This window comes from Camelus dromedarius, chromosome 10 (assembly GCF_036321535.1).
Source record: "Camelus dromedarius isolate mCamDro1 chromosome 10, mCamDro1.pat, whole genome shotgun sequence".
Classification (NCBI taxonomy): domain Eukaryota; kingdom Metazoa; phylum Chordata; class Mammalia; order Artiodactyla; family Camelidae; genus Camelus; species Camelus dromedarius.
In genome coordinates, this window is record NC_087445.1 from 52,120,048 (window position 1) to 52,136,172 (window position 16,125).

General features: G+C 40.0%; 1 protein-coding gene across 1 annotated transcript in view; it reads right to left on the reverse strand.

The window, feature by feature from the left end:
- GRIN3A (glutamate ionotropic receptor NMDA type subunit 3A) overlaps positions 1 to 16,125 on the reverse strand; it is a 145,349-nt gene that overhangs the window by 41,154 nt on the left and 88,070 nt on the right. The window contains exon 4 of the mRNA XM_031450120.2: positions 3,966 to 4,111. Coding sequence (XP_031305980.1) covers positions 3,966 to 4,111 — 146 coding nt within the window. The remainder of the gene's footprint in view (positions 1 to 3,965; positions 4,112 to 16,125) is intronic.

Here is a 16,125-nt window from a genome sequence, read left to right on the forward strand (position 1 = left end):
TCTTGCCTGTGGGTTCATCTGCCAGTTTCTTTCACTACTTCTAAATCCAACAACAAAGCCAGAGTGACTGTGAATTGAATGGGAAGGTGAATAGAGAAGGTTCATTTCTCTCACATTAACTAAACGACTTCTTTGTGTAGGCATTGTATTTACTGTTCTCCGTACATTTTACCCCACATAATGACTGTCAGGTGGGTGTTATTATCCCATTTTAACAGAAGAAGAAATTGAGACTCAAAGTAACTTGATCCATGTTACAGAGCCACTTAAGTGTCAGAGCCAGGGTCGGGGTGCCTCATTAATCAGTGTTTGAACATTCTGATTTCTTTCTGTCACCATCACTATCATAGTCTTCCGAGATCAAGCATTATTTCATCTTGAGGAGTACATATTAAGGAAATGCAAATAGGAGATCTAGCTCTTCTGGGGAAAAGGGAGTTAAGATCTCTTCAAAGTCCATAGTCTGGTGTTCAATAAATGGAAGGGGAAGCATATATAATAGACATTTGTTGATCTGATTTTTTAATATATCTCCAGAGATCCATGTTTCACTCCCATCAGGCAATAATCATTTAAAGCAGGTGTTTCTGGACTGGATCAGTGAGTCAACCGAGGGATGGGCTCAAGATGCTAACAGACGCCTTGTGCCTCCTTTATGTGTTCTCCCCATTTTTTGAATATAGGCACAGAGATGGTCCAGAGGAAGGCTGTCAGCATTGGCTGAGCTCCCACTTAGAAAGGGAGGAAGGAAGGAGGAGTTTCAAAGGGACTGTTTAAGGCGTATACAATGACTCCTGCTTTTAACCACCTCAAGTTCTTTTTGGAAAGGTATAGGACATACAATCCATTTAATAAAGGCTTTCTGACCCTCAGGGCTGACCAAACAACTGGGCAAAGGGAACAACTCCTCTTTATTTCATCTGGCTTCACTCATTCCTCTCTTAGAGCCAAAAATGAGGCTGTTGGAATTCAATACAGAGGAGTAGCTTCTAAACTCAGAGAAGAGCATGGCTAGGGCCCATCAAAAGTCTAAAAGAGAAGGAAACCCCTAGACACCTCTAAGATTCATCACTGGGCAGGAAGTAACTCTTTGATGGCTTTGTTGGAGCCACACATGGACACATATTAAGTAGGTCAAATTCCCTTCTTGGTCCCACTGACTATTGCTTCCTCTTTCTACTCTTCCAGGAAGTGAAAAGGCCAATTCAAAAGCATCCCCTTTTCCAGGGGTATAGGATTTAAGTTACAATGAGGCCTATGTTTAACTTCTACCAAAATGAAAAACATCTCCCAGTTCCAAGGCTGTGAGAAGCTTCACAAAGGGCTGGGGATGTGAATTTTTCTCCTAGAAGCTGAGGATAAGGAACCTTAACAGAATCCTGGCAATAAAATAACCGTCAAGCTGCAAGACGTTTCTCCAAAGTTTTACTCTCACAGTAGCAAAATGTACCTTGGAAACTAAATATCAAGTTATCATTTACCAGTACTCTGCAAATATTTGTGGTAGCAAGAACAATAGAACACTGGGGTTCAGTTTTTCTAACTAGTAATTCCTTAGGTCCACCTCAGTGGTATCCTTAAGTGACTACTCATGATTTTGAATTGCAAGTGAAGTTAGCTACGACAGGTCTCTATTGCATAGAAAGGCAAGAAGTGATTAGCTCACAGACTCCCTTGGGGCCCTGAGTCACTGGTGAGGAAGTGGCCAGGTGTGATGCAGGTATAAGGAGCTTCAAGACTAGCTTAATTATCCTCATAGTTGGCAAGGCTTCCAATTGTTTCTCCCATGATAAAATCATGCTGTCTTTTTGAGCATTCATTTAATAACATATACACCACCAGTCATATGTAAACATACTAAAAGAAATTAATATTTTAATAGGGATTCATTATTAGAATACGGTCACCTTAGGAATCAGGGCCCTAAGTGAGCAGGACTCAGCCCAGGGGAGTTTTGATGGGAGAGGGCAGGAACAGGTTTAACACAGAAACCTGTCTTTACAGGTGACTCCAGGGCTGTGCCCTGCAGGTCAAAGCTCTAGGATGGCAGGAGGTAACTTGAGGACTTTGGCTGTTTGGAGTGGTGGCTAAGAGTATAGGCCGTGCCTGGGCCAAAAGTGGAGAAAGACGCCCAGATACAGACAGGAGGGGGCACTAGTGAAAGCTCTATATTCCAATTTCACCTCAATCAGTGAGTCACCCGGTGAGCTTGTTAAAATGCGGATTCTGGGATGGGTGCTGCCTGGAACACGGATGCTGCTGGAAGAACATGGACTGTTCTTTGAACATCAAGGACCTACTTTCCTGTTACAGTTTTTAGACTAGCCTGCAGCAGTGGCTGGATTCTAGAGACCTGGTCCTAGTCTTGACTCTGCCACTTGCTAGCTGTATTTCCCTAGATAATTTGCTTCTTTTCAGACTCAGTATCTTCATCTGTGCCTGCTTTCCTAACGATAACTTCTCTCCAGGCTAGAGTGCGGCCAACTCTGAGCACTGGGGTCTTCTTGGTGAAGCCTCCAGAATAAACAAATAAATACCCTGAGTGGAGTGAAACTGGGGACTGCAGCAGTGGCTTGTCTCACCCTTTCACACAGCCAGAAGGGCCCAGTTTGCCAGCCATTACTATTTAGTGGAGAGCCATCGCTATCTCACTGACATCTTATTCTTTCTCTCAGCCATGAATCTGCCAAAAGGAGAGAATACAGAACAGGAGCTGGGAGGCAAAGGAGCACCAAACTCTGTGTGAGAGAGGGACTCTAATGTTTCAATGTCCTTGCAAAATTAAAAGTGCCATTTCATACTGCTTCAATACCATATATAACTTTGCAGATCTAAGAGCACATGGCTTCCTCTCTAGCTAAGTCCATAAAATTGTTTTAGGAGCTGATTACTAGAGCTCTTGAGAAATACAGAGGCTTTATGTTCCAAAAATTATTTTTTTCTCTTCTTTCTTAAAAAAAATTTGAGGGGAGAGAAGGGTATATAGCTCAGTGGTAGAGCACATGCTTAGCATGCATGAGGTCCTGGGCTCAATCTCCAGTACCTACATTAAAATAAATAAATAAATAAACCTAGTTTACCACCCCCCCCCCCCAACCAAAGAAAAGATTTTTAAAAATAAAATAAAAAATGATAAGAAAAAAATTTTGAGGTGCCAGTTCTGCTGTCCATTGGCGAGGTTATTGTGGTTGAAGATACCAGTTTCCAGTGCTGCACAATTCTAGGGATTGGAGTTTGAATGTATGTCATTGTCCTGAGACCATCAGGGAGGAAGGAGAGGACTGCTCCCTGCATGCTGTGGTGCTTATCAGGAGCCATGCATCCCCTTATCCCAGGCAGACTAGATTGGGCAGATCTGTAAGAGCACCACCCTCCTTTGCATTCAGCTTCACTGAATCACAGGCTCTGCTAATCTGCCATGGCAGTGTGATTGCTCTTGATTGCTTCTCATAAATTCTGATGAGAAGGATGCTGGCATGGGAATCATTGTCTTTTATCTTATTTCTTTTCTACAGGATATCTCTAAGATAAATTCCATTTCCTTGTGGCAAGAGGAGACAGTCCATGGGGTTAGAGACTCACTGTGAAGGAAAGGGTTGCTTTGGGACACTTTATCCTCTGGCCACATTCCCTGAGTGTTTGATCATTTCAGCAGCATTGTTTTCCCAAGTGATTTCAAGCCAACATTTACTTCCCCCACCATCTGCTACACTAATGACCCCACTGGCACTTTGATCAAAGCTACTGCCAACTTGGGACTGTGTAGGTAACTAGTAATCTAGGTCACATAATTAAACGCACACTCATTCCATACTGCCTCCTGGATCTCACACAGTGTGAGGTATTACTGAACACATAATGGATATATTTAGCTATCATTTTAAAGAAAAACAACTAACACTACATCAGTAGCTGAGAATTCTCTCCCAGTGAGAACTTTATGGACCCAGGAGGTTAACACTCACTTCAGATATTCCACTCCATCCAGGGTGGCTGGTACATTGTACCTTCTCATATACTCATGCATCTCTGGGAAGCTTTGCCTCACATAATCTTCAGCACTGCTTTCCCGGACAGTTCCAAAGCGGAAGCCTTGGGAGGGATGATGTAGCTAAGAGCAGAAAAAGAAATGTCTTTAATATAAATTATTCTTAGAATTGGTTTCAAAATTTTCTTGTTCCATCGTTCTTTGGAATCTAATAATGATTTGGGAGTTTTCAAACATACACAGCTATAAACACAAATTACTATGTGTCGACATAGGTATATGCTTTTTCATATCAGCTTTCACATAAGTAATTGTTCTAGCTTCAGAAGCAAACAGACAGAAACAAACAGAAAATACAAAAAAAACTTTCTTCTTTATACTGAGAAGCTGTCAGAATTCTTTAGAACTATAAAATGGCATGTAGAATTGGTTTTGTTATTATAAATTGCGTATCAGACAAATCATAAAGGTAAGATAATAAATTAAAGATTTGTGTCCCTCCTTGGTTAGAACTATGCAAAGGCCAAATTAAAATCCTGCATCCTGAGATTAAAATATACGTGACCCAAAATAGTGAACATATCTCTTTTATGCTTATTGATCTTTATGCTGTAGTATATTTTAAGTTTGTTGAGTTTATTTTTGGTGTAGTTATGAAATGATCTCTTTCTTTTAAATAACTCTATTATCCAGTGCTGAGTCATGCTGTATATTTGCTCAAATGGAATGATATGTAAGATAATTAGGAGCAACAGAGAAGGGTAGCAGAAGTAGACCGTGTAATGTCATCGTCCACCGGGATGCAACACCTCACGGCGGGGAGAGGCAGTGCCCTGGGAGTCCTGCAGAGGCTTTCTGTCACTAAGGATAATAAAGATGCAGCACATGAAACAGTGATATTCAGGGAACTTGTACAGAAGTGTTAATATAGAATCTGACTTATTTCAAATATCAAAATGAACTGGGGTTGGTCTGAATTGTGAAGGTAGTTGAATGCCCTGTAGTCAGCATTATCTTAGGGATTATACTTCTCCACAACTGTAAAATTTCCCATTTTTTTGTTCTGCTTCATGTTAACATATTTGATATCATTGGCTCTAACCTGAAGCCCTGGAGACAGGAATCCATGGGTGGGCTTCATGAAGTTTATAAGCTCCTGAACTTTTCTAGGTGACCTTTTATATAAATGCAAGTTTGTAATTTTCTTCTATAAGGGAGACAGTGCTGACTTTCATTTTTTAATAATTAGGTTTTCAAGTTGTTCACAACCCCCAAAGGTTAAGAACTCACCGAATATGGTAACCAATAACTTATATTTGAAGATTAATTAGTTTTGACACACACTAAAGTTGTAACAACATGGCAATAGTTAAATAAATTATATGGCACATCCTTATAGAATTTTATCTAATGTATAAATGTTTGCAAAGCATATTTAGTAAAACAAATGCTAGTATAACAAATGGAGAAAAAGCTTTTGTATGGTATGATCAAAATTAAATATGTATATAGTTATTTTATATTCTATGATTCCCCTACATTTATCATATATATAAACATGCACACACACCTTGGAAGAAAATATATCAAGATATTAACAATGATAGTCCTACTGGTGGTGAACTATGGGTGTATTTATTTATTTATTTATAGATTGTCTACAGAAACATGCCTCATGTTTGTAAGTAAAGAAAAACTTTAGTTCACAATCAGAGAAATAAATCACTCAATTTATTCAATATTTATTGGGGACCTATTGTACAACTTTCAGCGTTACTGGGGCCACAAAGGTAAATACCTGCAATCTGCCACACAGGGACTCAGCACCTGGTCTGGGACATTTCTTTGGTACTCCACTGCTGAGTAGGTGATATGGCATACCTTTGTGTCTAATATAATTGTTCCATACACTGAACAAATTCTAATGTTTCACACCAGCATAACCTTAATGAGGCATCAGTAGTAACAATAGCCAACATTTATTGAGTATTACGTGCCAAACACGATGTTTAGGCCTTTACCTGCATTGTCTTGTTTAATCCTCATAACAGCTTCATGAAGAGGTCACTATTATTACTTCCTTTCTAAAGATTAGTCAACTGGAGCTCTGAGAAATGTAGTAACTGGCATAAGATCACACAGCAGGGACTGGATTAGAACAAGTCTGATTTTAAAGACCATGCTATTATCGACCACATCACCTTGCCTTCCAGCTCATGGCAGCAAATGGAGAGAAGATACTTATTAGAATGAATGCACTAGTCTTTTAAAATATTCTCCTTAAGACTGAGACTCCCTTGCGTGAGCTAGGCAAATTTATCAGCATTCTGTCTTTCCAAACCTATCCATTTTTTAAGACCTAGCTGAAGACTTTCTATATGAAGTCTTTGGTCTTATCTAGCTTCACCCTCCTATTAAAAAAAAAAACACCAAAAAAAAATTTACTGCTTATTTATCTGTGCTGATAGAGTGCCTTATACATACAAAATAGGTAGGCTAGGTACTTTTTCAACCATCTTTCACACTTTCGATACATATCTCCTTTGAACCTCCCAAGAAACTTACAAGGTATTTCTATTATCTTCTTTTTATAGATGAAGAAACTAAAGATTAGGAAGTTTGTCATTTGCCCAATGTTACAGAGCTAGTAAACAGTGGACCTAGGATTTCAACCCAGGAAGTGTGACAGAAAAGAGTGAGTTTTCAATACCGTGAACACTATGTCATACTGACTCTGTCATACTGACTCTGTCATACTGACTCTGGATCTGGTCATTACAAAAGCAAAACCTGCTAGTTATGTGCCAGGAAGTGAATAAGGGCTTTGCACATTTTGAATTCTCACAATAATCTGGCAAGGCAGATATTATTTTCTTCTTTTACAGGTTGAGATGCTGAGTTTCAGGTAAAGTAACAATAGAATTCTCAGTTAGCCATTAGCAAGATTCAGGCCATGTTCTTTTCCCTACCATGTTTCATTCACTTGTGTACCACAGTTATGACACTTGGCACCTGGTAGATGCTCTATACATGTGTGTCAAATCTATTAACTTTAATTAATTTTAACTTCTCTTCATCCTTCTACTCTCAGTTCAGCCATCACTTACCTAACTTGCTGTCTATGCCGGATCCTCCTTTCCTCAGCCCTCAGAATACACATTCCTTTCTTTTGTAGAACTTAATCACAGTTGCACTTTTAAAATTTAATTATGTAATAGCTTAATGTCTAGACTTTCAGCTTCTTCACTGGACTGGAAGCTCTATGTAAAACACTTAATTAACTGTTGTATTCCAGTGCCTTTCATCATGTAGTTGCTCAATAATATGCTTGATGAATAACTGAAGATTCTCTGAACCCAGAGGGAGATGAGAGCTTTGTCATCCCATGTAGCACAAAAAAGGGGTTAACAATATAGCTTAAAACTCAAGCTTCTGAAATGAACCCCTCTTTTAAGGTAAAGGAATCTTAGGTTGGTCATTAAAATATTTTTGTCTTATGAAAAGAATCCCTCTCAGAAGCCCATTTTCTCACACGAGGCTGTGGCAATAATTTTATGGCCCATGAACTATTTCCAGACAAACTCTGGGCCTCTTCGATTTGCTGAGTGCATCACTACAGCACTTCTTCCTAAGACACTGGAAGGAGCTGTGGACCAGCCAGCAGATCCAGGCTTGGAATTCCAGTGGAGGACCAGCCCTTTGTGTGTCCTCCTTTCCACACTTTTCTGCTGCCTTTTGCTCCTGGCCTCCCACATCTCTCTAGTATGGCTCTCATGCCTGTGAAGGGAGCAGTTTTGAGGTTTTGAGAATGGAAAGTTCCTTTATTAACATAAATAACCAGATCCCAGGGGAGAAAGCATTTTGTTAGCCTGACAGGGACCCCACTCTAACATGGAGATGTACTACAAACACTGTCACTTCTCCAGTCCCAGCCACTCTTGTTTCTGCCCTCTGCACATTCCCTCTCTTCCCCTCCAGTCCAGTCAGGGTCATCTTCCTAGAGCCCACACGTGTCATGCCACCTGTCAGTGGTTACCCCCTGCCCTTGGGACGAAGTTGTAACTCCTCACATGGCCTCAGCATATCTTGGTCCTGCCCGCTTCTCTCCAGCCTCGTCTCCTCACTCTCACCCTGGGCCAGCTTAGCCAGTTCTCTCAGTTCTTCCAGAGACCCCTAGATTAGACCACTTCTAACACCCTCCCATTGTACCCTGCAATTTCACATAGTATTAGAAACACTTGGGATTATTTGTTCAATGTCCACTTTTCCTGCTAGCTTGTAAGTTTCCACGAGGGTAGGGCCCATGCCTGCCTCACTCGTGTAGTCTTGTGTTCTCAACAACTGTTAGCTGCTATTACTAACATCATCATCACTATCCTCATCATGATGCAGCAAACCCAGTGCTTGGTACCCAGTAGATGCTTGATAAGTATGAGTGTAATAAATAATCTTTATTAATACAAAATTCTTAGGTTAGACACACCTACACATTTGATACTTCTGTCACACTTCATGTTGCCTCTCTTTCCCTTTAAGTATTAAATTTTTCTTTAATTCTTATCTTAATTCTTTCAAAACAATATATTCTTTTTTATTTCTGTGTGTGAGATTCTAAATAAAAAAAAAAAAAGAACTGGCTACTCAGTAATCACGGAATAATAGAATCAGAAAAGGGATCTAAGAAACTATTGACGCAACCCGATGGACTAGCATAGTCCGTCCTGTGTGTTCATGTGGTGTGTAATTCAAACAGCCAAGGACGTCAGAAAGCCTGCACCCAGGAGGGGGGATAAACGTATACAAGGAGCTGAAGCAGTTGAGCTGCATTACAAGCATCACCAGGAAGTCCCAGAGAGAAATATTTCTTTCAAGTTTCAGCTAAATATTTCACCGCCTCTTCCAATTCTGTTTATATTTGTGCCAGCCTCTTCAGGCCTTGGGGAAATATGTAAGGTTAAACTACCGATTTGTATGTGAATTGTTCAGTATTAATGGAATACTGAACTCTGCCCAGAGCACCTGCGTAGAGAATAATCAGATAGACACTTCGCGGAAAGCAGAGAAGTGGCTCAAAACAAAACGGGAGCGAACTCAAGAAATAATCAAGCTGCTGTGTCCATGGTAGATGGGATGATTTAGATTCAAAAACAATTTCAATGTTGAATATTTTTATTTGAGATCTACATTTATATTTATCTGAGATTGTTACTTAAATATGAATGAAAGGTAATCACTAGACCTGGTATGATGTCCTTTGGAGCTGAGTGGAAAGGGCCATTCTTAACTTGACCAATGGAACAGGGTATACTATGTATTGGGACCATATCTCAATATTTTATTCACTTAAACCTATGGACTCTATAATATAGGGTGGTCTCATAGTTCAGAGGGGCTTTGAAAGTCATCTACTCAAGTTGTCCAGTGATGCCTGAATCCTTTATAGCAAAGCTAAATATGCTACCTGGAGTTTCTTCAAAATGTGGACTCTGATTCATTAGATCTAGGTTGGAGCTTGAGAGTCTGCATTTCTAACAAGCTCCCAGTTGATACCTTGGTTCACGGACCAGACTTCAAGTAGCAAGACTTTATTTATAGCATTACTATTAAGTGCCTGTTAAGTCTCTGCTTGAATATCTCCAGTGACAAGGAAATCACGCCTCTTGAAGTATATTTTCTGATATAGGAAGGAAGACTTTGTGTCCCACACAACCAATCTATCTATTTGAATATGCAATAAAAACGATGATAGTAATAATGATGATGATGATGATGAAATAACATAATATTTTCAAATATTTACTATATGCTAACACACTTAAGTCTAATGAGATTGCTACTTTTATTTTTTTTAGTATTACATATGAAGAATTGAGATTCAGGGAGCACACTGTCTAAGCAGAAATAGATAAATTAAAATTTGAATCTGACTCTGTCAGACTTGAAGCCCTTACTCTTATCTGGCACTACATTCTGTCTTTATAGACTTGTATTATCATCCAATTTTGGGGGATGACTTTAAATAATACGTACCTGTCTGTGCTACAATTTCAAAATCATTTTGGTTATTATAGATGTGGCCATATAATTTATATTGTAAACTAGGACATGTCTTTAAAAGGGGACACTACTGATTGTTAGAGAGACAACGGACACTAAGACTGTCCCCAGCAAACAGGGATACATGTTCACTGAGTTACCACTCACTCTGTGAACATTAGAAAATAGAAAAAATGAGGCTGGAAATAATGTTCCTGAGACTTACCCAATGTTTATTTAATGTAAATTACTGAGTAAATTTTTTATCACAGTATTTTTTCCTTGTTATTCCCATTTTCTTCTACATAAGCTAGGCTCTCCATTTTTAAAATTTAAATTTTATTTTTTCATTGAAGTATAGTTGATGTATAATATATACGTTATAGGTGTACAATACAGTGATTCACAATTTTTACTGCCTCTCTTTATTTTCAGTCTGAGGCCCTCTATGTTAGGTCAGCTAATCTCTCTAGTCAGCAACATTCTTTGACATCATGTTTGATTTATATAAGCTGCAGCCCAGGTCTGTCTGACAACCTGTCATTGCATCAAATCCCTTGTATAGACGAGGGGTTAGCAAAGTATGCCTCATGGGCTGAAGCCAGCCTGCCACCTGTTTTTGTGAATCAAGTGTCATTGGAACACAGCCATGCCCAAGCATTTATACATCTATGGTTGCTTTTGTACTACAATGGTGGAGTTGCACAGGTGTGAAAGAGACTATATGGATTCGCAAAGCCTGAAATATTTACTATTTGGCTTAAACAGAAAATGCTTGCTGGCCCCTGTTATCAATTATTGTTAGACAATAATTGATCTAACAAGTCTTTTGACTCCAACACTTTAAATTTTCCTCTCTATTCTAAAATTCTAATGGTCAATTAAGAGATGCCAACTCTGGAGGTGAATAAACAGAGGTAGATTTGATAAATCTCAGCAGGCTTCCTGGCACTGCCCCAATTTAGGCTTTAACCTGGTGGCACATCTCATTTCTAGCTTCTGGAGTATCAACCTCCCAACAGGAGGTCTGGACCACAGCCCTTCATTTCTTTCTAGGACCAGTAATAGGAAAGCTCTGGTCACAACATTTCAAAATTGAAGCAGTTTTATGATGTTGCACTAATTCTACATTTAATTTTAACTCCCAGGGGAAGGTGCTATTGGAGCAGCCTCCACAGGCCTAAAGTTATGAGAACTGGCCAGTGACACACCTACTCACTCTAGCTGGGTTATTTCTTCATGTTGTCAACCAAAAATTGGCACTGGCCATCTGCCTCTACGAGGACTGAATCACGTTGGCACTTGCCATCTGCCTCTGCTTGGATTAAATCACGAGCCACTGTAGTCACTGATCTCCAACACTCCCTGCAAGGAGCTCAGGATGGAGATCAGGACAGAGGCACTCTGTGCTCTGGGAAAAACTGGCAGAACAGGCCTTCAGATAGTTAGGAGGGGAGGATTTTATGAGCCCAAATTCCCTGTGTCTCCTCATATCTAGAAAAGCACTAAAATCATTAACAGTGACATCTGCTCCTCATGACTAGCAGCAAGCCTCTGCCTAAATGTGTGCAGACTGCACGCACCCCCCTTCACTGCAATCATGTATAATACCGAGTTTCCCCCTGCATCTTCAGAGCAGTTCCTCAGCGCTCTCAGATGCTGTCTCCTGGGCTACAGTCCTCATTTTGCCCCAAATAAAACTTAACTCACAACTCTCACGTTGTGTGGTTTTATTTCAGTCGACAGTTTCATCCTCTTCTTTGCCACCCTCCTCCATTCCTCAACCTTTTGTTGCAGATTTTGTGTATCTGCCCTCTCATCAAAGCTGGAGTTAATCATTATTTCTATATTATTTCTTCCATCATTTTAATAACAGTAATAGCTAATCCTTATTGGATGTCTCCTTTAATCCAGACACTGTGCCAATATCTTAAATTCATCACTTCATTTAATCCTCATAGCATCTTTTTCTGGTACATATATTCATTATCTCCATTTCCAAGATGGGTGGGGCGGGAGGGGCTGAATCCTGAATTGGTTAAGCAACTTGCCCAAGGCCACACAACCAGAAAGTGGCAGATCAAGGAACTGGATCCAGAAACCTGAGAACTTGCACTATTAATCTCTAGTTTATACCACCTTCAGGAAAGATTCTTCTTCCTCAAGCTATAGATTAAACAGGCATTCTTCAACCCTTATGGTCAATTTAATTCAAACAACTAGTGCCAGCTTAAAGAAAGAAGACAAAGAGCCCATTCCCTCAGGGTTTTTAAACAAGGTGTTTATCACAGTTATAGCAACAGCATCAAACCCAGCAACATTTGAACTGTGCTGTTTACAAAATTCATTCACGCATATTATTCCATTCATGAGGCACAAGCAGTCTGATGGTTTCTCTGTTCTATTCATAAAAGGTTAAAAACAAGCCAGAAGGATTGGCCAAGCTCCCTAAAACAAGCACATTCATACTGAATTCCCTGGAGGTCAAATACCTGTGCTCCATACCTAGCAGTCTTGGGAGTGGTAGCGGGAGAACTGAGCCCTCCCTGCTCCTTCCTCTCTGCCAGCATCACCACATCCTCACACACATCTTGCTGCTACACTGGCCATCTTAAATGCTTCTTTCCACTGTACCTGGGTTACAGGTGGGGGCTAGGGACTGAACTTAAAAAGAGATGTTAAAGTTGGAGAGGCTATAAAAATAAGGAGTCCAGGCTGTAGGAAAGGTGAGTTGCTGGAGGAGATGCTAGAGATCATTTTGTCCATTCAGTTATTTTTATAGATAATAATACAGGTAGCTTGCACTTATTAAGAATGCCCAATGTGTCAAGACTGTGCTAAAACCTTAACATGGATTATATACTTTTAAGCCTCATAGCAATCCTATGAGGTATTTATTATCATGTCCAACTTTCACACAGGAAATAAGGTTTGAATTTGAATAACTGGCCCAAGATCGCTCAGCCAATAAGTGTATAGGAAGGTTCTGAACTCAGTTGGACGGCAGATTCTCTGTATGTAAACATTCCGCTGTACTATTCTCCCATCTATACAATAAGGAAGGAGACTGAGTGAGGCTCGTGATGAAAAAGGTAAAGAAGGGACTCATTCTAGGTCACACAGATAATGCAGAAGTGAGCTTGAAAAACCCTAACTCAGGCCCAAATATAATCCTGTTGAATGTATAATGCCCTCTCCAAATGAGTATGGCTGATAAAAATACTTGTCCTTTATAGTATGCTATGTTCAACAACACTTCCCCATATTCTATTTATGAAACCGTAAGTTTTCAGTCTTTACGTCCTTCTCCAAAAAAATAATTTCCTGAATCAAGTTTGCTCAGCAACATCCATGCAATGGCACTGCGGTACTGATTAACTAGAAGGACTCTGGAAGTCCTTGGTATCTCTTTGTCTAATGGATAGTCACAGAAGGGTAGGGGCCATTATCATGGCCTTTATAGCGTCTAAAGGCTAGACTCTATAGGATTTCTACAGAGGAGTTAAAGCTATTCTGCTACAAATGGTCTATCTATGCCTTTGTTGACTGTTTCTTTCATTCAAATCATTTTGTTTTGCTTCTTCTCTGACCCTGGTCTCAATGCATTACTCTATCTGGAGCAGCCTATTCTTTTCAGTTCACTGAGACTATTCCAATTGTACAAAATCCCCTTCAGATCCCATTTTATGCTGTGTGATCTTGTGGAGCTAAGTCTATTTCTCTCAACACCACTGGTGTTGCCAAACACAGAGAGAAGCATGGAATAATTACAATCACAATGTTGGTAGTGACAATAATGACGATGTAGCTCCCCATGTGCCAGGCCTTGTTTAAATGCTTAGGACATACTAACTTTTAAAATTCTTAAAACAATCCTATGAGGTTGATTCTACCATTATGTCCATTTTGTAGAGGAGCATCCTGAGGCACTGAGCAAACTAATTTGTCTAAGCTTATGGAGCCAGTAAATGACAGAGCTGGGTAACCCGTGTGGCTCTTTTGTTTATACTCTTGACTACCATAATACATAGTACAAAAGTGTTTGGCTTTACCAGCTATTCCCTTAATTGCTGTGAATTCAGTTCCCTTATATGCAAAATGGCAAACTGAAAGAGCTCAACCATTGTGTATGCAGCCCAACAGCCAATTGTAGGAGCGAAACAAGTCCCTAAGAACCTCTTAATACTAGTAGCTATCTACTGTGTTGATTACATGCATGGCCCTCCACACTCATCATCTCATTCTGGCCTCCCTATATTCCTATTGACAGCTCTAGTTCATGGCTGGGGAAAATGAAGCTTAGAGACATAATACGACTTTCCCCAGACCCTTCAACCCCTGTGGTTGTTAGACTGACTTATCAATTGATTCTAGAACCCAACTACAGGTAAGATATTGTCTTAATGGGATTTTCAAAAGTAATTATGATCACAATGCAATTACTTTAGAACCATAATCCCTCTAATGATATGATTCCACTGCCAGTGGCAGAACTGAGGTTTGAACCAGGTCAGCTGAAGCCAGAACTGACACCTCAGGGAAAGGATTTCTTTAAGCTCATGGCATCAGTATAACCCTGCCTTTTTGTTTATATAATTGACTTGCTATCCAGCCAAACTTTAGGGTGAAAAATGAACTGTGGACTGTGGAGCTCAGGCTTCTCAACTGAGTCATTGCCCATCACCAGCAGTCCTGTACCCTGAAGACTGAGCAGGCAGTAAGGTCCTTGCTGAACCTAGACTCAGCAATTCTGGGCTAATTAAATGCAAGTGAATGAAAACAGCTATAAATTTACCTGCAGTCTAGTGATGTAAGCTTTTTGGCACAACTCTACCCAGATCCTCATGGCATAAGAACTTGTTTTAAAGCCAGTTTTTATTTAATTATATAACAGAAGAATTAAATATTACAGCATGTCCAATTTGGCCTTCGTTTAGAATGGGTTGGATATAAAAGTACAGTTGAAGGTTTAGCCCAAAGGTCAGTAATCCCACAGCATGGACCCCAGGAAAGCAGCCTCTTAGGGAGCTGCTAAAGCAAAACATCAAACAAACAGAAAGACAAACTACTGAATAACAGTAAGAAGAAAAATCCTTTCCTCTTGCCTTAATTTTCTCTTAGGCTAGCCCTTGGTGGTGACTGGGGCTGTATCTAATAATTTTATTTGCCATGGCTGAATAGTCAATCTGTCTTTGCTCTAGAGTGCTCAGGGAATCAGTGAGCGAGCCAGTATGATGGAGGGGCCCTCAAAGATTCAAGTATCTATTCTGAATAAATGCACTCAGGAGAAGATGCCTCCCCGGTTCCCTTCCTTCAGGGCAGCCCGCCTGCAGCATTGCTGCCAGCTTTTCCATTTGAGACCATCTCCCAGTTTATGGCTAAGCTCATGTTTGCTTATCTTTCCTTTCTGTTCAGCACATTTGTTCCTATTAAATGAATCACAAGAGCAGCACAACTAAAGTAGCATTTTTGCTTTGTGAGCCAAGCATCAGAGGATAGCAGTCAGCTGAGTTAAAGAGGCATTTTCTTTCTCCTTCTTTTGCAAATTTGAGAATTTTCATGCAGCAGTAAAAAAAAACATGCAATGATTCATAAAGCCTGCAGTTGAGAAAAATAAGGATCAGCAAAATCAGGCAATCTGATCAAGATTAGACAGCTAAGTGGAACTGTGTCATACACACATTTAAGAGACTGAACTTGTGTGTGCTGCCACCAGAACTTGACCTGAATGTAAGCTCTGCTTCCACTGCCCTGAGTAATTCTCAGAAAGAGTAGGAGCATGAAGTGAGGAATTTATAATTCATACGCAGAAGCTGGCTTGGTGCAACCTGGAAAAGCCAATCCAGGAACCTTCTCTAGTGACTAGATAGTAGCAGTAAATGCTGCCTAAGTGTTTGATGAATGAATATGCCCAGAGTGTAAAGAAAAAACAAAAGTTAGGGGGCGGGGGGTGGGAAGGGATATATTGGGATTTCAAAATGTAGAACAGATAAACAAGATTATACTGTGTAGCACAGGGAAATATATACAAGATCTTATGGTAGCTCACAGCGGAAAAAAAATGTGACAATGAATATATGTATGTTCATGTAAAATTGAAA